This window comes from Colletotrichum chrysophilum (assembly GCF_026319265.1).
Source record: "Colletotrichum chrysophilum strain AFK26 chromosome Unknown scaffold_49, whole genome shotgun sequence".
Classification (NCBI taxonomy): Eukaryota; Fungi; Ascomycota; class Sordariomycetes; order Glomerellales; family Glomerellaceae; genus Colletotrichum; species Colletotrichum chrysophilum.
The window spans coordinates 198383-224840 of record NW_026517336.1 but is presented as its reverse complement, the minus strand read 5'-3'; the positions used below and the strand labels follow the sequence as shown (position 1 = coordinate 224840).

At 55.5% G+C, this 26458-nt stretch overlaps 6 protein-coding genes and 1 non-coding gene across 7 annotated transcripts; 5 read left to right on the top strand and 2 right to left on the bottom strand.

Annotated features, from left to right (window-relative positions):
- Positions 1-1483: 1483 nt before the first annotated feature.
- COL26b_006589 (uncharacterized protein) lies at positions 1484-3245 on the bottom strand (the record flags this gene model as incomplete). The annotated part of the gene is made up of 5 exons (XM_053179404.1): positions 1484-1643; positions 1732-1904; positions 1963-2867; positions 2942-3137; positions 3189-3245. 5 exons carry the CDS (start codon positions 3243-3245, stop codon positions 1484-1486), a joined length of 1491 nt encoding a protein of 496 aa, XP_053036682.1.
- A 1328-nt stretch (positions 3246-4573) lies between these two features.
- Positions 4574-5456, top strand: COL26b_006588 (uncharacterized protein; the record flags this gene model as incomplete). Its single annotated transcript, XM_053179403.1, has 4 exons — positions 4574-4804; positions 4864-5248; positions 5312-5407; positions 5440-5456. 4 exons carry the CDS (start codon positions 4574-4576, stop codon positions 5454-5456), a joined length of 729 nt encoding a protein of 242 aa, XP_053036681.1.
- A 6176-nt stretch (positions 5457-11632) lies between these two features.
- On the top strand, positions 11633-13120 carry COL26b_006587 (uncharacterized protein; the record flags this gene model as incomplete). The annotated part of the gene is made up of 3 exons (XM_053179402.1): positions 11633-11686; positions 11793-12237; positions 12285-13120. The coding sequence occupies 3 exons, from the start codon at positions 11633-11635 to the stop codon at positions 13118-13120; spliced, it is 1335 nt and encodes a 444-aa protein (XP_053036680.1).
- Positions 13121-14264: 1144 nt separating this feature from the next.
- On the top strand, positions 14265-16070 carry COL26b_006586 (uncharacterized protein; the record flags this gene model as incomplete). The annotated part of the gene is made up of 2 exons (XM_053179401.1): positions 14265-14525; positions 14601-16070. 2 exons carry the CDS (start codon positions 14265-14267, stop codon positions 16068-16070), a joined length of 1731 nt encoding a protein of 576 aa, XP_053036679.1.
- Positions 16071-16599: 529 nt separating this feature from the next.
- On the top strand, positions 16600-17385 carry COL26b_006585 (uncharacterized protein; the record flags this gene model as incomplete). The annotated part of the gene is made up of 1 exon (XM_053179400.1): positions 16600-17385. A coding segment is annotated over one exon (786 nt), but the record flags the coding sequence as incomplete, so codon positions are not given.
- Positions 17386-21555: 4170 nt separating this feature from the next.
- Positions 21556-23310, top strand: COL26b_006584 (uncharacterized protein; the record flags this gene model as incomplete). Its single annotated transcript, XM_053179399.1, has 1 exon — positions 21556-23310. One exon carries the CDS (start codon positions 21556-21558, stop codon positions 23308-23310), a length of 1755 nt encoding a protein of 584 aa, XP_053036677.1.
- Positions 23311-26331: 3021 nt separating this feature from the next.
- Positions 26332-26426, bottom strand: COL26b_006583. The gene has a single exon. It is a non-coding gene; the product is annotated as a tRNA-Ile (tRNA).
- Between the last annotated feature and the right edge of the window lie 32 nt (positions 26427-26458).

Here is a 26458-nt window from a genome sequence, read left to right as displayed (position 1 = left end):
AACGGCAGAATGAATGCCTCCGAGCGACTTGAAGGCACCTTATGAGTCTCGTGCCGCCTCGGACGGAAGACGTCGTTGGTACCAAGTTACTGACCTCTTCATGCGCTTGGAATCCAGCTTTCAAGGCAGGGTGAGTGTTGGTTCATCATTCTACAGCAATGAGGGTACATTTCGAAGTCTCTCACATGGTCAGATCCTGCAACAGGCTACTCCGGATTCTCGCCATGAATACAAGCGCTACCATAGACCAACCCCTTGAGTCAATGGCTTACCCCCCTTCAATGGTTCTCACCTACATTTGCAATGTAATCGTAAGTATACGTGGAAAGCAACGAACGAGGAGAGAGGAGCGACTTTGCCACCTGCTAGAAGGGACGGCTGTTGCGTAAATATCTGGGATCGCGATGCAGCTTTTCCAACTCTACTCGAATGCGCCATCAGAGCGGTACATTTGGTTGGGGAATCAGAAAACATGTACGCTTGCGGAAGATTGGGAGGAATTTATAAAGTAGATCTCACTTCAAGACCACTTATCCGTAGGCAAACACTCAGAGCTTGGAAGAAGCTAGTTACATTCTGAGGAGCAAACGTGAAGTCGGCTCGCTAGACACTGTTGCTCAACTGACTATAGCCCTGCTCGTGAGATGGCTAGGATCGCACGTGAATGATGTCTTACTGGACGATTGTAATCACTTGGTCAGAGTCGCCATCCCTACACACCTTCTGTTGAGTATTAACCCTCTACCACGAATACAGATATTCACTACTCTCGAGATATCCCACACCGATTCAACCAAACCTGATCCTGCGGCAAACATGGAGGGCATCTTCCCACACTTTCGTCCGAAGGTCACCACCGGGCTCCCACACGAACGCGTTCATCCGAAGTCGCAACCTGCACAAACCCAAAAACGCTCCAATCACAGACCGAGGAACCCCGTCATCGAACACTTCCGCGTGTGCATCCATAAGGGCGACGAGTGTGAAACTGCATCAAAGCCATTGGTGCGTTCCATCGCAAGACGACGCCGGTTCGTGGGCAGCCAGTCGCGCCAATGTCTGACACCAGTCAAGAGAAGGCCGCCAGTTTCGAGAACGTATTTGTCATTTTTCATGATGGGGTGTTGCTGGGTTCTATGCACGGGATAGTAACATATTGTTTGGGTAAGGGTCACTTGGTTCGGAAAACTTGCGAATGGATGTTACATCAGGCGACGATAATAAGGGCAAAATACCTAGAGACGTGAAGCTGGGGTAAGAGCGGTGCTTATTTAGTTCGAGTGTAGGCTAAGAAAAGTTCTTCTCCATGGGTAGAATCCTGTCGTCTCTGTCGTCTCTATCCGTAGATAGCTCTCCTCACGCATAGCATCAACAGTGTCATAATCCAAGAGAATTGTTCATGATTCATAAGCCTATCCAAGCCAGGGACCCAGCCTCTACACCCCCAATCTTCCGTCGCGCCCACCATTCCCATAATCTGTCTTTAATCTCTCTTAACAGGGATCAACTTCACCATCAAAGGCCCCTTCTCCCACGTCAGATAACTCTTCTGATCAACCCAGTTCTCCATACCAGGGCACAGGTCCAGGTCGTAGTGCCAGAGCGTCTTGGCCAGCATCAGACGAAGCTCAAGCCAAGCAAGACTTTTGAACACGCGCGTCAGCCCGTCGAACTACTCCAACTGCAGGGATACAAGGGCGTGTATGTAAGGAGAGGGTAACTGCAACTCACTTCTTTCCCAAACAGTTCCTCGGCCCGTACGAGAACGGCTCGTGGACCTCCCGCTTGTCGTCCCTCCACTCCGGGTCTTCGGGGTGGATCCAGCGCTCTGGGAGGAACTCGGTCGGCCGCGCCCAGTTGTCCAGGTGGCTGAAGGCGACGTACGGGTTGACCGAGACCCAAGTCTGCTCTCACACGTTAGCCCAGCACCTTACACAACCTAACGGAGTTTCAACGACGTACACCGCCCGGGATGAACTCCCCGCAAATCTCCGCCCCGCCCTCCGGCACAATCCTCGGCATCCCCGACCCGCCCGGGTTATAGATCCGCAACCCCTCCATCAGCACCCCGTTCAAATACTCCAGCTGCACCAGCCTATCCGTGTTAATCTCCTCCGTCCTTGCGAACGCGCCGCGGATCTCCGCCGTTAGGCGCGCGTGCACCGCCGGGTTGCGCAGCAGATAGTACGCCACGCCCGACAACACCGTCGCCGTCGTCTCCGTCCCGGCCACCATGAACATGGCCGCGTTCGCGTGCATCTCCCTGTCACTCAGCCCCTTCTCGTCGCCCTGGTGCTTCACCACAAAACTCCAGATGTCGGGCTTGGGATGGTCCTTCTGCGCCAGCCGGCGGTCGACCAGCGCGCCCGCGAAGTCCATGTGGTCCTGCGCGGCGCGCTTCATCGGCGCGGCCAGCACGCGCTCGCACAGCGGGCCCAGCACGGGGAACTCGAGCAGCACGACGCCGTAGATGACGTACTTGAGCCCCGAGAAGAGGCCGTGCACCCAGGGGTGGTAGTCGCCGCGCTCGAGGAGCAGCAGCGGCTCGCCGAAGGTGAGGTCGGCCATGACGTCGAAGGTGCAGAAGTTGAAGAGGTCGACGATGTTGACGGCGCGCGCGTCGTTGCGGCTGGCGAGCGCGCCCATGGTGTCCACCATCTGGTCGGCGTACTTTATCAGGAGCGGCTCCTGCGCCTTGAGGGCCGTGTTGCTGAAGGCGTGGCTGAAGATGCGGCGCATGCGGGTGTGGTCCTCGGGGAGCGTGGTGACGAGGCTGTCGCGGCCGAAGGCGTCGCCGCCGAAGAAGCGCATGTCTTTGTACATCTCGGACTTGAGCGGGCGGCCTAGGATGTCTTTCCATGCTTGCGCTGTTTTTGCGTGAATGTGTTAGTTTTTACCGGTGCTGGTTTGGAAGGGAACGAGGTTTTGAGGGTTGGTTTACGTTGGATGTACGAGAGCTCGTTAGGCGCTACGCGGACAGTGCCTTGATACGTCTCGTGGATCTCCCGCGCCTTCTTTGCGTACAGGCCGCGGAGCATGTAGATGTTCTTGGGGAGCGGGCTGGCTCGCCAGAGGAGAGGGCCCGGGTAGTGGCGCAACGGGTGGAAGAAGACATTGTATATGCCCAAGAGGAAGTACTGCGACTGCGGTCAGATTGAGGGTCTTGAATTGTGTAGTTTTGCACTCACGTAGATGAAGGTGAATGCGGCTGTGTAGAGAGCAAGACTCCCGTAACTCAAAGCCATCTTGGCGATTGTATTGTCCACCAGCGCGAGCTCTACGACGATGAATGTAAGTTGAAGTTGAGTGAAAATTTCCGAGGGTCAAGGCCAATATCTATCCTAACCACTGACTGACGCCAGGCCGCGCAACGCTGCTGCAGCGGCGTTGCAAGCTTCCTCGAAAAAGGGTTCCCCAACAGGCAAACGAATACGAATTCGATGTGTGATGGTTCGTTCGCCCGCCGCCGAACACCACCCATCATCTTTCCATATTAAGCAACCCCAAACACATGTCAACGCGCAGGGTTCGTGAGGGGGGAACGGATTCGAAACTCTCTGCACGCACACAGAAACCAAACCACGGCATTGGTTTCAAACAAGCAGAGAGCAACAAACCTCACCCATCAGTACTCTACTTCCGTGTCGCCGGCATTGACCGTCTTGTGCCCAGCCCCAGCCCACCCACCATTCACGTTGCTGCTGAACGGCGCTTGGCACCCGCGCGGAAGGTCGGGCGGGCGGCCAGGCTTCGTTTTTGACAGCTACCTGAACCCATCCACTCGGTCGGATCCCGCGCCGATCAGCTGTTATGTGTGCCTGGCCTTTCTTGAGACGAAGTCATGCAAGTCATCATGCCGAGTTCGAATGCGGTCGGATCCGGGGCACTCGTCCCGGACTGCTGCGCCTCCGGCGTTGACGGATAACCGTCGAAGTGAAATTGCGGCACTCGCCTCCGGTGGCCAGTCAGTCCATCATCACATGCGGACAAAATTCTCCTGAGAGAGTCAGTCGCGTACTGTACATGATGGTCTCGCATGAAAGGTTCAAAACTGCAGAAAAAGAAGAAAAGGCGAGGAAGACGAGGATAACGAGGGGCTCTTGGTTGAGGTGCACTTCGACCCCGATCAATCAACCCATCATCGCATGCAACCCCGTGAGACTCCGTCGAGTGCGATGTGCGATACTCTCGCAGAATAGGTTCCATACTGCAGACCAAAAGGCGAGATAGACGAGGAAAACAAAAAGTTTCTCGGTCGACTAACACGATTCGACCCCGATCAGTCAGCACCTCACGCAAGCTTTATCGATAAGGCGTCATCACAGCCCAACCCCTCCCCCGCCGCGCACCGCACGCCAATGGGGGAGCTCTCATCCCTACGTCACGACTTGAGAGGAGGCTTTCGTTGTGTCTTACAGCCTCCGTCCCTCACATTCCTCAGTGATCTCCCTAGAGCCCCTCAAATTAAATATCTTAAACGGTGCCGCATTCCAACAACGTTTGAAAAAGTGAACAGAAATAGAACCAGAAAGCTTTTGCCCTGAAGCAGAAAGCTAACCCACCACACGCAACTATGTCTCCGGTCCTGGTCGTTGGGGCCACTCGGGGTCTCGGAGCTTCTCTGACCAAGCAATATGCCGCACAGTCCGGCACGACCGTCTACGGCACGACGCGTTCCAAGGCTGGCCCGGAAAAAGGGTTTCCGGAGAGTGTCAAGTGGCTGCCGGAGGTCGACCTGATGGATTCCAAGGTTGGTGACCACTTGGTCAGTTTGCTGGGCGGCTCGAAGCCGTTGTCGGCCGTGGTAGGTCGTCCCTTACATACCGGTGAACCTTTGCTCGATCGGACCATTGACGCCGGCAGATTATCACGGCGGGCTACTTCGTGACCGAAGACCTCAGCGCCGAAAAGGGCCCGAACTGGTCCGAAGAACAACGCATGTACACGACCAGCTCCATAGCACCCGTCTTCATTGTCAATGCCCTGGTGCATGCCGGCTTGCTGCAGAAGGACTCCAAGATTGTGCTCGTTTCGTCAGAGTCTGGGAGCATCACTCTCAGGCACGAGAAAGAAGGCGGCGGCAACTATGCGCACCACGCGAGCAAGGCTGCATTGAACATGGTCGGCAAGTTGCTGAGTCTCGACCTCAAGGAGAAGGGCGTCATCGTCAGTATCGTCCATCCGGGCTTCATGCGGACCGAGATGACCAAAGGCGTCGGCTTTGATAAGTACTGGGATGACGGAGGTGGTAAGTTTGTTTTCAGGAAATGTCTTCCAACAAACTGTGAATCGCTAATGTTCGGGTGCCCAGCCGTGACGCCCGACAAGGCGGCCGACAGTCTCATCGCCTGGACAGACAAGCTCGACATTTCCAAGACAGGCGAGTATTGGGCGCCGAGAGGACCGGGTAAGTGCCGACGACGCGGTTGCACCGTCTAGAGGACAAGACATGTTGACTGATGCGCTCTCCCGAAGGTGACATTGGTACGGCCGAAGTGGTTCTTGGAAAGGGGCTCTCGACGCCGTTGCATCTGCCTTGGTAAAGGCCAGGAAGATTCTAGACGGACGAGGCCGAAGCTCTGGATCTTGTCCGCATGCTCCGGACCAGGTGTTTCCCACCATGTTGAGACAGGCTTCATGGATGTTCGGTCGGGCTGCGCAGAACAAGGCTCTTCGGTTCCGCGGGGGACCCGGCCGTGAAAGCATAGGTGTTCATGACAGCGAGCAGCAGGTTTCTTGTGTGATTCGGTACCCAGCAGCCGATGGGCTCGGGCTTAGTGGGCATTAGTGGTTCGACGGCGCCTGAGGCGGTTCATTGCCCATCGCCGCAAATGAGACGAACGACTCGCTTGATTGCATCCCCGCATCAGAGTGGATGGGGAGCACGGCCAGCAACCAGTGCTGTGGCCACTCAGGCGCACGCGATGGCACAAAAATAGGGGATATTGATAATGGGGCGCATGGTCTGCGACGGAGACAAGAAAAGAAATGCAACGACTGGAGTCCTCGTCAGGCATAGTCGCGGTGCAATCTGCCAATCTGTGCAAGATCGCGCTTTTGCAGGTTGGCGCGTTGTCTGGCCCATGCACTTCATTACCGATGGATCAACTACCGCAGCTGTAGATATTAATCAAATTCCCCATGATCGTCTTTTATATTGAACAAGCTCCATCGTCAGATTTTGCTCCAATGCTCTTCTTCATAAAAGGCTCGCTTGTGTTTCAGATTGGCGACGTGAGTCCGGGATGACGCTGTTTGCCGGTGCTCCACGAAGGACCGCAACGACGGAAGGCGGCTCCCCGATCTCTCAAGCAAGAAGAAGAAAAGGGGGGCTCGGGGCACAGCTGTCAGAATGCGCGCCAGGGCATTAAGGTTGCAAGGGCAGCCCAAGCACAGGACGCGGTGCTTGACGCCACGAGATGGTCCATCGAAGCATTGTTTTTGTATGTTATTGTTGCCAAGTGCTGTTGGGTATTTGGCCTGGACTCAATAAGCCGGCGTGCTGCCTGCCAGCATCTTTTGGTGACCGCTTGCGCGTTGTTCGTTGCACTGCCAAGCCCGTTGGCATGTGAGGAGAGACGGGAGGCTGAGATGGGAGGGCTTGGAGGGTGTCCGCCGTCTCCCTCCCCAGAGGTTGCCAGCTGGCTGCGTGTTGTATCCTAACTACCCTGTTCGGAGTTCGGCTTGGCAAAGGAAATCGGCAAGTCAACATGCGCGGTTGCTGAGTGAGTCGCGGGTCGATCTTGATCCCGCAGATAACGACATACATACAGCGGATGCGTATCTGTATCTCCCACCGTAGTCAAACAAAGCGGGTCTGTTCTCTGCCCGAATCTCTTAGGTTTGACGCACTGATGATGAAGTGACTGGTTGTTTGCGCTCGGGTGGGAGCTGGGATCGAAAAGACAAAGTGAATTGTCCGATGAAGAGTGACTATTGGACGCCACCGAGATGGCCGGGCCTTGTGGGGGAGCGAACGGCTCGAGATTCCTGGGAGCGTCACGCGTCAGCAGGAAACAACGGGCTCTTTCGTGCGTGAGGTGACAGAAAGAGCTATGCAGACACAGACGTCGGAAGCTGCAGCTAGTCTGCGGTATCCGTACACAATAGCGGTAAGAACAGGGCTGGCTGTTGTTGGTGCAGTCGAGGCAAACCGAGGCTGGTGCGAAATTGAAGGCATTGGGTCATTTGGAGCAGTTGGAGGAGGTGCATCGGCTGGTCTGACGTCCACGGTGCTGCACCCCATGCTTCCTTAGCGTAAGGTGGACGACCAGGGGGCCTACACGAGGTTGCTTCCAGCAAAGTCGAGAAGGCGGGCGGCGAACCGGGTCCCTGTGTGACTCTGTGATTTTCGTCATGTCCAGATGGGAGGTAAGGGAACATGGACCGGGGCGGACAAACAGCTCCATCCTTCATCTTGATCGAGTGCAGCGCAGTGCAGCCGTGGTGTCACCAGCTCAACGACCCGATTGAAGACGGACGGGTTGTTCGGGACGAGATTGTGTTGTTACGTATGTGTGCCATTTCATCAAAGAAAAGAAAAGAGGGAAAAGTTGGGTCTGGGTGGAGGAGAGCTGCGCAGACGTGGGCAGGGCTGGTACCGAGAGCACCGAGTGGTCTTTGCTGGCGGTGTTTTTTTCGTCCAAGAAACGACTCTGTAAGACCTGGCGACGTCAGGTACATGCCACAGGTTCACCCTCTGACACCGAGCCAAGTCCAGGTAGCGTGGCCCAAAGAAGGGCCGGTCGGTAGTAGCCGGCTGTGCATATGGCACTGCTCTCTGTCCGTACCGCAGTACTATTCGTGGGAGCATTTGTTCTGGGTGGGCGTATGTGGATGTAGTGCATTGTCGGTCAGATGGCTCCAGCATCGGCGGCGGGAGTTGCACGTTTGGTGGTGTGTGAGGTGTTCGTCTGGTGTTGCAGGCAGGATCCGTCCGGGCCTGGTCGAGATGAGCAGGTGGTAGTGGCCGTGGTGTTTGATTCTCTGGGTCAATTCTGGGTGCATGTCTGGATGAGCAGGCGGTCCTCATCTGTCAATTGTCACCGTCGTCTTATTTTGCGGAACTCCATTCGCAAGCGAAGGTGCAGCAGTAGCAGCAGCAGGCGAGAGAGAGTCTGGGCACGTCGGTCCCCTGTCGTCGTGGCGGGCTGTTGATTTGTTGAATTGCAGTTGCGGTGGTCGGGTTTAGAATAATTAGGATTATTAGGGGTCCTGGGGTGTGTCGTCGGCACGTCTGGTCTGCACCCCGGTCGACCGAGGACCATCACTCCCGCGTTGGTCGTTGCTAGTGTTCCAGGACCCCATTCCGCGATGCCGCTTCGAGAGTAGAGCAGCAGACGTGCAGAACAGCGGTGGATCATCGTTTGTTGAACAAGCTGGGTGAATCCATTTTAAAATCTGAGGAGGGCGCGTGGGAGGAGGGCCAGGCCTTGGAGCTCGAGCCCAATCGTTGTGGTGCAATGTCAGACAGACCCAGACGCGGGACGGAGTCGAGGGTTTAAGCGTTGCGGCGACGAGGGACCTCAGAGGGTTTTCGATGGTGACGATGTTGTTATTGTTCTCCAAGAACGCCCGGGCATGAAGCCGAAAGCCGGTAGGCAAGGCAGGACAGGTGAAGCAAGTAGACCAAGGTTAGGTACTCGAGAGAAGAAAACAAAAGTGGTAGGAGGCGGAAGTACCGTTTCTGTCAAAGACAAAGGAAAGCAGTGACAGACCATGCCGTGCCCGCTCACCCACCGCCCACCGTCCAGCGCCCACGATGCAGCCACAAACCCGGGCTGAGGGGAGGAGGGCGTGAGGGTCAGAGGGTGAGTGAGGTGAGGGGAGAGAAGTCCAGTCTGATGAGTGGAAGGAAGGAAGGTGATCGGGGCGGGTGGAATGCGCGGGGATCGGAAGTGAGGAAGGTGCAGTGGAAGTAGTCCTTTCCATCCATCCATTGCTTCTTTCCTTCCTTCCCTCACCCTCACCCTCACCACACTGGAGACTGGACCTCTTTGGCAGGACCGGGCCTGGGCTGCACTTGCCTCTGCACTTGCATCCGTATTTCAGCCGCTGTCCTGAATAAACTAACCTAATTCTAATAAATCATTGCTCTTGCCTGTTTCTGCTTCCCCGCTTAAACCTCACTTGCCGTACCTGACCTACCTTACCATACCATACCTTACCTTCCTTACCTTACTCTCAGCTCAGCTCAGCTGTGCTGTTTGTTTGCTCTGTCCTCATTTACCCTTTCCTCTTCTTCCTTCCTCAACTCTTGCCTCGTTGGCTCTTTCCTGCCTCACAAGATTCCTGTCCTGTACCCTCCATCACCTAAAGGTACCCCAAGCTTTTCCTTCCACCGCCTGCCTCTGTTACTTCGCAGCAACAACAACTACTCGCACCAGGGACACGCGAGTTCCTACCTTGCCTTGCTCTCTCCGCCCCGGCTCGAAACTTCACTTCTTTCGTTTCTCGCCTGCCGCCGCGACGCCACTCTCTCGCTCACTCGCGAATCTTCTCTAACCATCTTCAACCTCTGCCACAATCCTCCTCCACGCCGCATCAAATACCCCGTTCCAGCACATACCGACGCCCGCATTCCCTCGAGAAGCGAACCGGCAATAGCGACACCGATATACATCCACACAACCACACAGCCAAACAAACACCATTTTCCACTCTATTACCGAACAGGAACCACGCAGCAGAAACATTACCGCATCGTAGCCGACAACGCGCATTTACCCCGGCGGTTTCCCTCGCAGCTTCAAGAAGGGTCGAGATAAAAAAAAGACAACCGGCTCCAACGGGCCACCTCCGAGGCGAGACGCCAGCCCATCCCAGTCAACCGCACCGAGACAGAGTTGGCAGCACGGCCGCCTTATCTTCTCACGACGCAACCCCGTTGGGTCCTTCGTCCGACTTGAACTGACCGCAGGCACCAAGAAGTTGGGTCGATCCGGGTCCGTGTTGCAGGCGCACCGAGCAGGTCACCGTCACACACGCACACAGCGACCGTCAGTCGACGGCACGGCAGCGCAGCATCCAAACACAGGCACGCGAAATCTGCGCTTGGCAGTCTTCTGTGAGATCTGGATTTTTCGATCGCCCGCCTCCCCAGCGTGGATCGCCAGCATATTAAGCTGCCCGATTCGCTCCACGAAAAAGACGTGTTACAGCGTCCCGGATAAGGAAAACAGAAAAAGCAAGCAAGAGGGACGAGAAAAAGCAGGTGAGCTTGCCCTTCCTTTTCTGGCCCACCGGCATGGCACCTCGTGGTGTGGTTGCCAGTTCACCCATTCACGGCGTCACCCATCCTTCGCGATCCCCCAAAAAATAAACCCCCAATTCCGCCCCAAGCAGCCAAACCCCTTCAACCTCGCTCGTGGATGGATCCCCAGATCCACCGCCCTACCACCCAAATTCCTAGCTAATCCAGTCGCTAACCAGCATACCAGCAATCTCCCCCTGAATCCGATAATCCATCCGATAATCCATCAGCCCCCCTCCGAACCAAAGGGGCCCTGAATAAACCCTCCATCCATCCATCCACCGTCCAGAATCAGCACGCCGGCATCAGTTGCATTACACCACATACGATATTCAATTGTTATTGGGCTCTTCGACGTTACCTTCGGTCGTCACCGCGCACCCCTTTTTTCATCCTTCTTTTCTTCTTTCCTTTTCGGATTGTTCCCCCTTCCAAGCGGTAGCTCGCTCCGAAGGCCCACGCCTTGATCCCCAACCGCCCAGGTCGACCTTCTCCGGGTCCCGACTCCCGCGACCGCACCACCCGCACTCTGGCCTGCAGCTTGCTTGCACACCTGCCGAGGAACCGTCGAGTGGCCCCCAAAAATCCCGTTGTTTGGCGTCCCTGCAGAGGCATGACGCTAGGAGCGGGCATTTAGGCCAACGAAAACCAAGCTTGCTAGCAACGACTCTCGTGCTCTCTCGGCCAGCTCCCCTTTTTTTACCCGCGAAAAAAGGCCGATCCCTTGAGTTCAATACTACGCCGCCTGTCCATCCTCATTATCTATCCCTCCCGTCAAAAAGCACGGGTGCCACACCTCACAACCGCCAAAATGTCAACGGCACAATCAGCACAGCCAGGTAAGCCAAGCATCAAGCACTGATATGCGCCTGGCACCGCTCCCACCCACCACAACCCCTTTCTTCCCTGTCTGCCACCATCTTCCCAGGTTTTTTCCCCCTCTGACTTTTGCCCTGTCCAACGGGAGGAGAGCCGCCCTTTTTACGGCCTGCACTGCCGCCCAAGCAAACGCAAGCACCACGCCCGCTCCACCCAATCGTCGAACCTGCTGTGTCATGTAGACGGCCCTCTTGTTTCATATCCCATCCCCCTCGCCGTCATTCGCATGCACGGTGCCGTCTCTCTCCTGTCTATTACTGACTTTACTTCCTTGGAATAGGTCACCAACCTAGCAGGTCGGCCGGCTTAACACTCAATCTCTCCTCCAACAACCCCTTTCGCAACCGCGCCGCCTCCCCACTCCTCTCCGGCGGTACCTATAGCAATACCACCTCGCCCGCTTCGCCTTTTGACGACCCTCCTCCTCGCCCAGTCTCGCGCAACCCATTCCTCGATCCATCATATTCGTCTAGTCAACCAAACTTGATCGGAGCAGGCACAATGGCACCAACGCTGGACCCAAAGGCGTCCTCGCCGACCGCTGAGGAGCTTTTCGTAAGTGCCCAACCTGCACGACTCGGGCACTGTTCAATCTGAACACGCTTTTACCGGTCGCTGCGATTGCGACCGTCGCAGAGTTGACTGACAATCTTCATCACAGGACGGCCTTAACATCGACGATAAGAAGTCTTCACGTCCCGAAGGAAGCAGACCTCCCGCAAACCGCCCGCCTGGTCCTCCTGGCCCCGGTCGCCGTGGTCCCCCGCCTCCCGGCCACCGCCCCTCGAGATCCCAAGAGGAGGCGATGAGACAGCGCAGAATGCAAGGCAACGGCAGCGTTAGTGGCGGCCCGCCCCGACCTTCTGGGCCTCCAGGCTCCCCGCAGCGACGACCTCAGGAGCGTCGCCCTCGCCGTAACTCGGATTCTTCGCTCCTGATTGACATCGAAAAGCCGCTTACCGACGAGGAGAAGAAGGCCAAGGAGGCCAGACGTCGTGAGAGGGAGCGCCGCGCTCGCGAAGGAAAGGAGAAGGACCCTAAGAAGCCCAGCCGCCGGATTGATGTGATTGATCAATTGGACGCCACTAGCATCTACGGCACCGGATGTAGGTCAGAACCTCTTGGATCCATGTCTCGATACTAACGACTTCAGTGTTCCACCACGATGGCCCATTCGACGCCGCAAACCCCCACCGCAACCGAAAGGGCAGCCGCCGCGCCCCGATGCAGGCTTTCGCCAAGGACTCGCTCAACATGTCTTTGGGCGGAGCCGGACCCCTCAACAAGCGTCCCGACCACGCCACTTTCATGGGTAACAATGACGGCGACGCGTCTGCTGACTTTGCCTCCGCTGGAGCCAGAGATCCCTACCAACAGCACAAGAACGAGCCGGCCGTGTTCGATCCCCGAGCCCGCAGCTCCATCCTCCACGGCGAGGAGAGCATGGGTCTCGGTACCTCGACCTTCCTCGAGGGAACTCCCGCCGCACGCACTGCGATCCAGCGCACCCAGCAAGAGCAGGCTCAGCAGAGCCAGGCCGACGGCTTGAAGCGCAACAAGTCCATCGCTCAGCGTATCCGTGGCATGAAGAGGGAGCCTCGCGAGTACGGACCTGCTGGCCGCATGACGAATCCAGAGGGTGCTTACCACTCCCGTAGGTCTCCTGACAGTGCTGGGCCCTCCACCAGCATCTCGTACACGAGCGAGCGAAACCCGTTCTTCTCCGAGTACGGCAAGGAGCCTGAGAGCATCTCAGTCAAGCGTACCGACAACGGCGCCAAGTCACCCGGAACCCCTCCGCCGGTCCCCCGTAGAGGCTCTGCCAATGCCCTCGAGCGTCGCAACACTACTGACGTCAAGTCGCCCACCGAGGAGGCCCCCGGGAAGTCGTCCGGAGGTTTCCTGTCCCGAGTCAAGAGTCTGAAGGGAGGACGCAGACGCCAGGCCTCTGATGCCATGGCTCCTCCGGCCCCTGGAACTGCCGCCTAGTGGAGACGCAGGCCTTAGGAAGCTGAGAAGAACAAAGCGTCTAAACGTCGAGGCGATGACGCGCGCAAGCAAGAGCGCGTAGCCCACATTTATCTTTCAGACAAGCAGTCAGTCGCGCTTGGGTCGAACAAAACCAGAAGAGCCACGATTCCCTTCTGAACAAAAGACAACACAGCAGCATTTCACACTACACCGGATAATGAGCTCGATCACATCGGTATCTGTGCAGCAATCACTTTGGAACCCGCAGGAGTGAAGAGTAGTGGTTGGGTGGGATCTCGAATTGGTTTGGGTGGATATTGGAGAAAGCCATCGGGACGAGAACTCCGAAGGCCAGGGCGGACAGGTTGCACCAATGCAGTGCACCTTTTTTCAGGAGCTGCCTGGCGTATTGTGATACCTTTCGTGGATAATCATATTTCTTTAAGGGGGAATAGGTCCCCCGTCTTTCCGCCTCTTTTTGCTACAAGTATTCTGGGCCCAGGAGAGGCATACTACACAAGAGGATAGCATAGAGCAGGCAGCCAACAGTCCGTCGGCAGATTGTTATGAATTAGCCTTTTTGAAGAAAAAATTGAGACTATTTGGCCTCGGATTGTGTTCATCCCTACAGCAGTATTTGAGTGAGTGTGCATGATATTTTTGGAACGAGGGATCAGCCCATTGATACGGAAGGCTAATGTGCATGTGCATGACTTGTCATTCATGCAAGGATGCTCTGCAAGGGGCTTTGTTATCTCAGCAAAGGGGAGATGGAGGTGTGCCACGCCCAGATTTCATGCAAGAAAAGGGAATGATGTCATTGAGGGTGGCTGGACATGCCTGTCCAAAGTGTCTGCGCCGAGACCTGATCGAGATGGCGACGGGGGACTCGCCCCCAGCTTCCCCGAAACCTTATTTCGCTCCTCCATCATGTGACCTGTCCAGTGACATCCTCGCTGCATCATCAGGTTCGAGCTGAGCAGCAATCACGCGCCTGGCGGGCTGGGGGAAATTGTTGCTACAGGACAATATTCGGAAATGACGCGGTACGATTTTGCTCCTTATTTTCTCCGAAGACGGCAGTGGTACGAAGCTGAGCGGCGGCGCTGAGCGGGGTGGGGGAAAGTACCTTACATTACCATTACGCCCCCAACAACACACCATGGACGGCGACGAGGATGCTGCGGACGCGGGCGGTGGGATGATGATGATACCATCGCAGGCGAGCTCGCATTTCCCGATTGAACCGGTCTCGGCGGACGTGTTGCTGCGGCGGGAGACGAAGCGGCGCGACGCGCTGAAGAAGAGAGGGCCGGTGAGGGTTGGGTGTCGCGAGGTGGATGAGTATGTGCTCATGGGAGGAGGCCTGGAGCGCGGGAGCGTGGTTGGGATTAGTGCTGAGAGCGAGCAGATGGGGTTGATGGTGAGTTTCTCTGCACATCTTGTCAGTGGTTTTTTTGGGGGCTGACTCGAGGCGATTGAAAAGATTTCGCTGCAGGCGGTGGCGACGGAGCTCTGCGGGAGCGAGGGCGAGATGAGCAGGGCGATGGTCGTCACGGCCCAGCCGCCCGCTGCGATCTTGCCGGCGCTGAGGGATGCGGTCAAGGCGGAGCTCGCGGCCCGCGGCGTTGCGGGGGCGGAGGTGAGGGGCAGGCTTGTTTCCTGTCTGGAGCGCGTGTCGATCACGAGGGTGTTTGATCTGGAGGGTTTGTGGGAGGTGCTTGGCGATATGGACATTCCGCCGGAGAGTCCGGGGTCTGAAGCAGCGTCGTTGGTGCCGGAGCAGGAGGAGGATCCGGAGGTGCTGCTGGCGTCGCAAGGGCAGCAGGAGGAGGTCGCTTCACCGGAGCCCGAGAGGATAACTTTGCCGGATCTGAAGCCTGTGTATGAGTCGCCGCAGCGGAGGCCGGCGAGGACGGAGATTGCGGACAGCGAGGAGGAGGATGACATCAGCGATGGTGAGGACGGTGACGTTAGCGACGGCAAGGACAACAACATCAACGAGGATAAGGATGATGAAGCGCCCGCGCCATCTTCTTCAGAGCTCTCGGATCTGTCGCCGCCGCCCTCGTCAATGGCTTCGATGCTAGCTACACCCGACCCTGTCGTTGTCCCTGAAGACGACGAGAAATCCGACTCCCACGAGGACCCCGGCATGGGAGATTTCACCGTTCAGGAAGAGAAGCTACCAACGCCTCCAGAGCAGCCAGTTGCAGACCAACACAGAAGAAGCAGGAGCCCGAGTATGGAAGCCGAAGCCCGCGCGCCCCCGGACATAATCCTCATCACGCACTTTTCCACCCTCATGACGGCCTTCTTTACCGGACGCGACAGGGCATCGGCCCACGACGGGCTACAGTCCCTATCTGCCTTCCTACGCTACCTCTCGCGCAACCTCTCTAGCAGCCCGCTCATCATGCTCCTCAACAGCACCAGCTCCTCAAAGAGCAGGACGCTGACGGAGCCGCCGCCGATGCCCCCCTCCGAAGCACCACCACCACCACCAGACGAAAGAAGCAGCAGCAGCAGCAAGCCTCTCGCCGCGACGCTGCGGTCCGTCTTCAACCCGCCCCAGCTGGACATACCAGGCTACGCCGGCCACGCGGCCGCGCGGCGGAACAAGCCCACCTTCGGCCTCGTCTTCGCGCAGCTGCTCGACCTGCACCTGCTGTGCACCAAGGTGCCGCGCACGAGGGAGGACGCGGAGAGGCTGTACGCGCCGCCTGACCGGAGCGACGGCGGCGGCGGCGGCGTGCGGTATACGTGGGTCGTTGAGGTCCTGCTCGACGAGCTGGGCGTCTGGGAGGAAGGTGCCGCAGCCGGGGTGAGACGGTGCAGGGAGCAGCGGTGGACGGCGGTGGACGTGAGGGCGGGCAGGGTCGTGGATGCGTTCGAGGGTGCGGAGAGGACAAAGGGCAATGTTGGCGATGTTAGGGTCGTGGGCGGCTTTGGCGGCCCGCGGGTGTGAGGTAGCACGGGGATCTGACGTGGATGCTCGCCCCCGGTTTATAGAATTTCACGTCTTTGCGGTCACAGGCTTGAGGGGAGTCATGGAGATGGATGGCATGTGGATAACACGCAGGCTTGGCTGCGTTCATCTGCCAGCATCTGACAGCCGACCAACAACCTTGTTGTCCCAACCCATCATGCAGAGAAATGACTCTTACCGAATACAGTGCAGTCTACAAGCACTTTTACTCTGCGTTAATGGGAAACGAAACCGCTCAAAAACCGCGTTGCGACGTGTATGTGTTGGCTCGCGGGGGCTCTGCGGACCCTGATGGCCACGCTCGACCGGGAAGAGGCGGCGGGCGGCGCTCCGGCAGCCCGCAAACCCCAGAACCCATCCATGGATTGGATTATTCTTTTTGTAGAAAACCGAGTGGGTTCTTTGTCTCAAAGGCTCCTGTTGTTCGATTCTGTTACGAAATCGTCTTTTGTGCTGACAGAGACTGTGTGTGTACATATATAAGTGACGTTGGATTTCCTCCTTCTCCATGGGGCGAAGGGTGCGTGTCTGCTTCGAGCCTTCGAGAACGCTGCGCAGGAATTTGTCTGAGGTATTGATTGGGCGCGTTCGGTCTTCTTCTTTGCCTTTAAGCAGCGGTAACAACAATAACGACGACGATATCCCGGATAAAGGAGAAGAGCGCGCAGAGATGAGGATTGCTGGGGCGCTGGTGCCGCTGGCGGCTGCGGCTTCGGCTGTTACTTTGCCTGGAGCGTCTCCCGCTGCGGAAGGGGCTACGAGTGCTTCCGATTGGACTTCTGTTCTGGACGCCCAAGGGGCTGTATCTTCGTTCGGACGGGTTCTTGGCGCGGCGACGAGGAGACTTACATGGTCCGGCACGAGCCCCACCAACGACATCGAGGCGGAAGCGCCAATCTACCGCTACGAGACGGTGCCGGAGAAAGAGGTCGCGGAGAGTGTCTACCAAATCATCCAGGAGAGCGGACACGAGCGGTTCGCGGCGCTGCTACGCGGACAAGAGGCCCTTTACAAAAGGCTTGCTGGTGCCGAGGGGGCGTTTACAGTCTTCGTGCCCACCGACGAGGCCTTCCAGAAGCTGGATATGTATCAGAGCGGCGAGGCGCTTGTGCGTGAGATGGCGGAGTACCACGTCCTCGAGGGGGTGTACTCTGTCGATGCCCTTCGGGGGATGCAGACCGTGCCGACGGTGTTGGAGGAACCCGGGACGGGGCGCCGGCAGAGGGTGAGGATTGGCGGTGGCGGGGAGGATGTCGTGCTGAACTTTTATAGTCGACTGTTGGGAGATGAGTCTGTAAGTGCTGCTGTTTGTTGTTTGTGATGGCGTGAGACTGATGGGGTGGTAGAAGCGAGCTGGTAATGGGGTCGTGCACTTCGTTGATGATGTGCTTGTCCCGCCGCCGAGGTTCGATCGACTTGTTGATGTGTTGCCGGAGCGGTTGAGTGTGTTTTCGAGGGCGCTGAAGGAGACGGGCGTTGGCGAGGAGGCGGGTTTGGAGGGTCCGAGGGGTGTGACTGTGTTTGCACCGTCGGATGAGGCGTGGGATAAGCTTGGGGTTGAAGTCAAGAGCTTCTTGTTTGGAGAGCGGGGAGCAGGGTATTTGAGGGCTTTGGTGAGGTATCACATCATCGTGGATGAGATCCTGTACACGGACGTCAGGGTTGATCACATCAGGGAGTCTCGGCCGGGGAGGTATGAGACTTGGCTGGGGGCCGGTGTCTCTGTTCATGTTCACGGGATAGAGGGCCGGCGGGTGATGAAGGTGGAAGGGAAACAAGTCTCGGTGAGGGACTTACCTGCTAGGGATGGCGTTGTGCACGTGCTCGATGAGGTGTTGATTTCATCGACGACGGCTGATGGTGCTGAAAAGAGCGGCATGCTGGATGTTGAAGCGTTGAAGAGGCGCCTTGACCCTTGGGTAAAGACAAGTGGAGGGTTTGAGAGTGTTGAATTGTAGGCTGACACCAAGAGTTGGGTAACCAGTCATTTGGTTTAGTACGTCTCGTATCGAGGTTGTTTTTGTGAGCTAGGTTCTTCGTCAGTCTAGACAGCCATTGTCTGAGGTGCCTTCTTTCTGCAAACTATGATTGTGGAGTGCCTCAATGTTGAGAAAGACTCAAGCCATCCCAGGGAGTTTCACATTAGAGGAAAAAACAGTAAAAGCACCTCGGTCGGTGCCCAGTCCATTAGCTTCGAATCATGTAAAGTGCCTTTATAATAGCGAAAGTTTACCACAAGACATGTTCAGTATACACTTGAATGTGGTTTTCGGTACAGAGCTTGTGTGTCCGAAATCAAGGGCAGGACTGATCGCAAGACCAGCAGAGACAGAGAAACAGACAGCAGTACCACCAGATATAAGATTGTTATTGACAATATTAAGTCAGTAAGTAGTATGAACCTTCCGTTTCCGTGAATCATGGCTATTCCGGCTAGCCTAGTTACACACTGCTTAGAACCTCCGCATATGCAACTTAATTAGCGAAAGAATCGCCCCAAAGCCCTTGCCCCGAAGAAAGCCCTCCGGCCGGGCCTTGTGCAAAATGATCATCGTCGAACGTAAGCCGAAGGACGTCCGTCAAGTTACAATCAGACGAGGTGTTCGGTACGTCGCTGTCGGATGTATGCAACGCCTCGACAAACCTGTCGAGGCCATCATGCATCGCCCAGCCATAGCTCGAAACTTCAACCATATCTTCGTTCCACGCCGCCAACGTTCCCTCAAATGTATCATTCTCGGACTCAGAGAGCATCCCGGATGGCCTTTCCTGAGATGGAACGTCTGTGTGCACTGGATTTGGCTCCAAGCCCAGTGGAACATTGCCCACAGGCTCGTTGGGGGTGGCAAGCCCGATCGTTGTGTCTTCGGGAGATTCTTCTTGTGAATCTACGTCGGTAGGCAGGCAACCTGAGTTTTGGCCATCTCTTTCAATAGTTTCTGCTGTGTCCATTTCGTCCCTACTGGTCGAGCCTGTCTTTTCTGTGATCTGGCGTACTCTTTCGCTTGTGAAGTCTTTGAAAATACTTTTGACCTCTCGGCGTTGATCATCATCTAAACTCCCGCTGATAGCTTCTAGTTTCGAGAATAAACGCTCTTCCAGCTCGCGGGGGGCAGTATCAGCAAAGATATTTTCGATATCTTTCAGGTTTATGGATCTGCCTGAAGTAGTACGGTAGTCTAAAAGCAGTCAGTTTTATTCCAGAATTCAACCACGAAGATTTCATCGCTTGGGGAGGAGGATCAAGACTGACAGGGATCCGGGATGTTTCTGCAATCTGGGAACAAAATTCGGAAGATATTCCGCCACTTGTCCTCTTCTGTCCTCAAACTGGGCTGTCGTTTTTTGCTCCTCAATTGTTCTTCCTGGGTCGAGTTGAACCCTTCAATACAAATCTTTTGGGAAAGGTTGCATCCTTCTATCAAGCGAGAGTGGGCTTCCAAGCCGACCTTTGAGGCAAAGATTTCGCCGCAGCGTGTGCAGTGTGGTTTTTGGCGATGAACGCTATACAAATGCTGCCTGATGACTTTAGTCAGAAGAAATGTGCTACTATGCACTGAGAGTAGCTTACTTGAGTCTGTGAGTATCAGGAAAGGCCTTGGCGCGACACCTGAATAACTGCTCTTGCGTAGCATCGTCGCACTTGGTGTATGGGCATGCCAGATGAATACCGTCTTGTTTGTCTTTCTTGGGCTTGATCTTGGGCTTGATCTTGGGCTGCCAAAGAGCTGTTGAAGTACGATCGGAGCTCCGCTTGCCCCCCTTTTGCTTGTCTGTGGTGCCGCGAAACATAGCCGCGAGCATGCGGGATGGCATTTCATTGGTGTTTTCTCTTTTTGGACCTTCAGGCACTGGACGCCACTGTCCATGGATGTTCGGCTTGACCAAAGCCTCCGGATCGGGTAGACGTCGAACACAGACCTCTGTTTTGTCGGCTTCGTCTTCTGAATCGGGCAAGCTTATGGGATAGACCTCTATCTCGTATATTTCGTTTCCTGAGTCTGGCTCTGACAGTATGCAAGAACCTTTACCGAGAGATTTGGATACCGGCTGTGAAGAACTTAGAGCCGAATAGTAGCCTCTGCATCCCGAAGGTTGAGGTTTCTGCACAGAAAGGCTTTCGTCCAAAGTCGGTGTTGGTTTTGCCTTGGATCTTAGAGGTGCTGCTTGCGCGGTGTTTGGCTCCAAGGGCGGCGCTTGCCCATTCGTGAGGGTCGAACCGCTTCCGCTGACCACGCCATCTTTTTCTCCTATTGTCAAACCCGACAGACGAGACACAAACAAACTAGGATCCAGCGCTTCAGGTCTCCGTCGGTTTCCACGGCCACTACTGTCCTCGCGTATATCTGAAGCCGCCTTTTGCCGCCAAGTCCGATCGCCATTGTGTTGACTCCTCTTGACTTTGGTACCATCCGTAGACTTCGATGCAGTGCCGTGATGGCGGCTGTAGTCCTTCTTGATATTGCTTTTGTAGTGTTTCCTGGAGTCACTTCTGGAATCGGTATTCTCGCTATTCCAGCTGTCCGAGAAATTGGCCCGTTGGAATTGATGACCCATGGTTTGTATGAGCTTGTGACTATGTAAAGATGACTGGTCGAATGAAACGAGAGAAAGGGAGAAAAGGAGAAAAAGGCTGTATGGCTTGTCTCGTATAGTGGAGACTGTTTCTGTCCAAGGGAGGTATGTTGAGATGCTGATGAAGCTTCAGTTACAATACGCCTGTGGAAAGCTCAAACATTTATATCATTGAACTTCGTGAAGAAACGCACAAATTCGCGTTTCTTCCGATGAGCAGATCGGCACCCCTGGCTCGTTGCTGATGTCACAGGCGCGACTGGCCGGCCACTCAGACAGCGGAATTGCTATTAGGCACCAACAAGGCGGACAGTAGCAGCTGAACAACAGGTGGTTCGCCATGAGGCCAGAAAACGGTATTAGATCACAGATTGCTTAATTAACAAGGTCAGAGGAAGATAATTCCGTGACTATGCCACTAAGACAGTGGGCTAGAATGAGCCAACCGCAAGACTAGTGTTCTACACCGTGCAGCATAGAGATCTTCAATGCTTGGAGGTCGCAGAGTACTATTATGATCTTTTGCTGGCGCGGAGCCGTGATAAGATCTCAACTGAATTTCAACATTTTCATCGTCACCAAATAAGTCTATTGGCTCAGAATGGATGATTGGCGATGAGAGACGCAGTACCGGTGTTGACCATTCAGAATGAACGGAGCTGCATTTCCAGGTCAGCGCAGAAGTGACCCCTCCTGGGCGCGGCACTCCTGGTTGGCTGTCAAGTTGCATACTGCATCTTCTAGGGTCACAGTGACGACGAGGCAAAGAAGCGGGGATGCGGAGTAGCTTGACGAGAGCTCATCTGTCCAAGTACGCCGGATGGCCGGATAGATGAAGCATTATTGGGACATACTGGGAGGCCGTGCCGATCTAATCGTTTCTACCATCATGCATATCTCGTGTTCCTTATTGCTGTACGGCTTGTTGGTGTCGTACAAGACAGTTTCTGCCGCGGTACTTCTTAGCCATTCCGACCTTACCGATGGCATCGATACTCTGAACGATACTCTAGGCGGCCGCGTGCACAATGCCGAGCCCTTCGCCCTCGCTTGCTTCACCTCATTCGAAGGCGCCGTCAGGCTACGGAATGAATCACTCTGCGCGGAGCGCCAGGAGAATTACCACTCCCCGATCTACCGGAGCAACGTCCCTGCCGCCTACATGTACGAACAATCCACTATCTGCGCCTCCGACCCCCTATCGCAGGATCAGTGTGTTCTCAACACCTCGGACCCTCTCGATCCTGATGCATGGGATGGCGTCGGCTGTAGGCTGGGCAACTTGCCTTCATGGTGGCTCGAGGTGAGGGAAGCCGAGGACGTCGTCGAGGCGTTTGACTGGGCTCGCAAGACCGGTGGGAAGTTGTCCATTAAGAATAGTGGGCACAGTTTCGTATTGGACAGCAGCATGAAGGGATCTCTACTTCTCTGGACGCGAAATCTGCGTCAAGTGCGCCATGAACCTGACTTCATCCCGGAAGGGTGTCCCGACGAGCAGTCTTTCGACGTCATTACTACTGACGCTGGCGTCAGCTCCGCCGAGGCTTATGAGTTCGCGGACACAGTCGGCCGGACCATCCTCGGCGGATACTCACCGACCGTCGGGATATCCGGCGGCTGGGTCCAGGGCGCCGGTCACTCGGTGCTGTCAAACGTCTACGGTCTCGGTGTCGATCGTGTTATCCAGTTCACCGTCGTAACTCCTGACGGCTCCACGCGGGTGGCCAACCGCTGTCAGAACACAGAGCTCTTTTGGGCTCTCCGGGGCGGAGGGGGAGGTACCTTTGGCGTCGTACTAGAGTCAAGCCATGTTGTTGAGCCGGTGGTGCCCATGGCCGTCGCGGACATCGGCATCCCCCCGGATGACAAGGAGGCGTATGGCGAGTGGATGGAGCTGCTCGTCGACACCGCAGTGGCTCTTGCCGAGGACGGTTGGGACGGGCACATATACGGCAACTCCCTCGTGCACGTCTCCCCGCTCATGACTACCGTCGAGGATGCGGAGGCGTCTCTGTCGAAACTCATCGCCTTTGCGGATGCGCACGGCGGGCACGTCAACGTCACCATCGCGCCGAACTGGCTGAGCTTCTTCACCGACCACGTCCTCGCCGACTCCGTCGCCGTCGGCAACCTCAGGCTGATCAACACCCGCCTCGTGCCCGTCGCAATCTTCACCAACGACACCCTCCGCGCCGGACTCAAGGGCTTCTTGCGTGAGATCATTGGACAGGGCGGGTCGCCGTACATCCCCGTCGACTCGCCCTACCTCTTCCGCCCCGACGCGCTCAATCCGTCTGCGGTGCATCCGGGGTGGTATGACTCGCTGTGGATCGTGGGACAGCCGTCGATTTGGGAGTGGAACAGCACCTTGGAGGAGCGGGTGGATGTTGTGAGGCAGATGCAGGCGAATACGGAGAGGCAGCGGGAGGTTACGCCGGGGGGTTTCTCGTATATGAACGAAGCTAGCCCTTTTATGAGCGAGTGGGAAGAGGCCATGTTCGGGGAGAACTATGGGAGATTGTTGGAGGTCAAGAGGATGGTTGATCCGGACGGTTTGTTGAGTTGTTGGAGATGTGTGGGATGGACGCATGAAGAGGCGCAGGCATCTTGTTATGGGGCTTTCAACGATGTTCGAACGACATGAGTACTAGAATTTTGAGTAAGGAAGTCGGACATGTCGTGGCATGGCCTCCTATTTGACTCATCTGAGACTCAGGGCACTCACGTTTTGTAAAATCTGAAATACGCATGAGCTCACAAGCCCAACTTCACCGAAGACATTAAATCATTAATCTTCGATCTCAGCTTCGAGGATCTAATGTTTGATCTGGCTCCCCTAGTCCACTGAGTGCAACATGTTCGTTCAAGACTGATACTTAATGGCTAGTTCCCTGACTTCACGCATTGACTTCTCCGCATGATGAGTGTCAAATCACTCTGGTTCCATGACCTCAGTCGTCAGAAGGGTCATCTTCTGGTCCTTGCCAAGGAGGTGTCCTTTGTTGAAGGGCCGCTGCCAAACACTCTTCCGGAGTAAGATTGAGACTATTGAAGACGCATTCTTCGCAAGTCTCAGCAGTAGCTTCCAGCTGAGGATCAGTTGAATCTTCCGCAGCTTCCCGATTAATTAATGGCACCTGAAACAGAGACTCGGCCTTTCCAGGGCTTTCCCCTTCCCGGCTTGCGGGACGTGATTGATTGGGTTGACTCGGCTGACTTAGCTGGCTTGGTTGACTTGACAGCCTGAATATGTCTGCAAGTTCTGTCAAACCAAATATCAACGACGAGCGCAGGTGCAAAAGTTCCATATTGTATGCTCACTGTTTTCGTCGACTTCCTTTCGACAATCTCCAATGCTTGGTACAAGTATCGAGGCATTCCCGTCGTCAGCAACTTCCCTGCTACCCCGTCCCGAAGTTGGCTTTGTTTTGGGGACTCGTCGAGAAGCTGAGAATGTCGATGAACTGCACACAGAGATTTGGGACTCTAAGCCGGCGAAGGCGAAGTCTCGGAAGATCTTCTTCATCTCGCGCCAGTCTTCCTCGGGCAAAGAGCCGGTCATCTTCTCCATCCTGGAACGAGCCGTGCTCTCGATTTTGGGGGGTCTGATCTCTTCCAAATAGGTTGTCGATGATGCCATACTGCAAGTCGTCTGATTTAGCCGTCCCATCTTGAGACTTCTCGAGAGCTCGCGACCTATAGTCTTGATTTCAGTTAGGACGCCTGCAACCAAAGCCCCGTAGAGCCGGAAGTCTTACAAGGGTTTGGTGTCTCAATGGCGTCAGGAAAGAGGATACTGAAGATGTCCTTCCACTTTTCCTCATTTGATTCACCACGCTTTCGTTTCTTGTCTTTGAGCTTCGTCTCTTGCTCCTCATTGAACCCCTCAAATTCCAACCTGAATTTGCCTGTACCATGGCGGCGTACGAGACTTGATGAACAAGCTTCATGGTCTGTCTGATCAGATACATCTGCAAACAGCTCGCCACACTTTTTGCAATGCGCCTTCTGTTTGTGGCATCTATACAGATGTTCCCTTCAAGACGATCTCAAGGTCAGCCAATTTGGAAAAGTGCCAACCTGGGTGAACTGTCCACATAAAGTCTACCTACTTTAGTCTGGATATCTCCGAGAAGGCGGCGCCGCGACAACTTTTTCGACCTTCATAAGTTTCAGGGTCGTATGCGAGGTAGGGACAAGCAAAACGCCTCAATGGCTCTTGCAATGCCCTTGCATCTGAAGCCCACAACCTGCCCCGTTTCCGAGTTGGCTCACGTCTGAGTTCGCTGTCTAGGCGGCCTCCGGCGTTGCCAATTTCGGCCGGGACCCAAGCTTCGTAGCAGCTGATGTTGTCTCTTAGAAAGCCGGCTCCGAACACGATCTCGAATTTCAGAACAGGTGCTGCGTCTTTTGGAGAAGCGAGCTCGATGCAGCTTTGGATGGAAGTCAATTTGGCGGCTCCGGTCAGATTGATGAGTCCATGGATGCTATTGCTGGAGTGATGATGAGCAGCCGTCGGTTTCGACGCCGGGTCGTTGTCTCGTTGATCATTTTTCACCTCATGGCATTTAGGGTCATGTTTCTTGTCGCGAACCCGCTGGATGATTGGGTCCACGGACACTGAGTTGTGAACCGCTACATCTTGAATAGATGTCGGAGAGGTTCCCGAGCCATCGTAAGCTGGTTTTCCACGCCGACGCCTGAGCCGGAGAACCTTGGCTTGGAGGAAATTAAGTAGCCGGAGGGGAAGCTCTTGGCTGTTAACCAATTGGCTGAACCGTCCTTTGCACTCTCGCGCATTCGTCATTGCTTCGTATGGAGGAGGGAGTGATGCGGCTGTTTGCACTTGGAATTACGCGGTAGACAAGCGGAAGTTTTAATACGGGAATCACTCTTGAAGCTTCATTGCCAGCACGAGACCAGGACGCTTGCGCGTTTATGCATTCGAGCGACCCGCCTCCATCGCATTTGCCCAGTGGGATGGAATCGCGAAACTTCGCAATTCTGAATCATGCCTCGTGGTTGGGTGCCTCGTCAGCTGAGGTGCTTGCGCACACTGCCAGGGTGTCTGCCTGGTAATCGAGAGGTAGCCAATGTCGATCGGCGGGAAGGAATCCGCGTGTCCAATGGAAGCACGCCCACGAACTATCAAGGAGACGCTATTCGCACGTATGGTTATTCAACCCCCCACAGCCTCGGATATGTCCTGCTATGAGCATCAAGTGTGAAGCGGTGCCGTCACCTGTGCCAAGGAAACTGCCATCCGCATCACTTGGATCTCTTTGCAAGTCCTTGGTTGGGATCCTCTGCGGCTGAGCCCAGGGCCCCAGTCACCCGGTACTACTTTGACTGACTAATTTTTGGGCACATATCTCGGCGAATAGATTCTACGCGTGGACATAAATAACAAGGGTGATAACTTAGACGAGGACGACGAAGACGATAATAACAGTAGAGAAGACAGTAGCCAGGCAGACATAGTAATACAAACAGACCACAGGAAACGTGGTCATTATGGGAAACAAACAATGGGGGGGGGGGGGTTCTTATGCCGGAGCCCACACCCTCAGCTCCCCGACCAAAGGGCTGAAGACGTGATACTATGAGATGAAGTCGCAAGATGAAGCAAAATAGATAATTCTACCCCGAAGAAAGCAAAAAGGGATGATCAGTGGGAGGCTTGAACTCCCGGCCTTGGCATTACAGAACATATCAGATGACATATTAGTACCACGCTCTAACCAACTGAGCTAACCGACCCGCTTTGAAGCTTTCTTGCTTAGAGAAGGCAA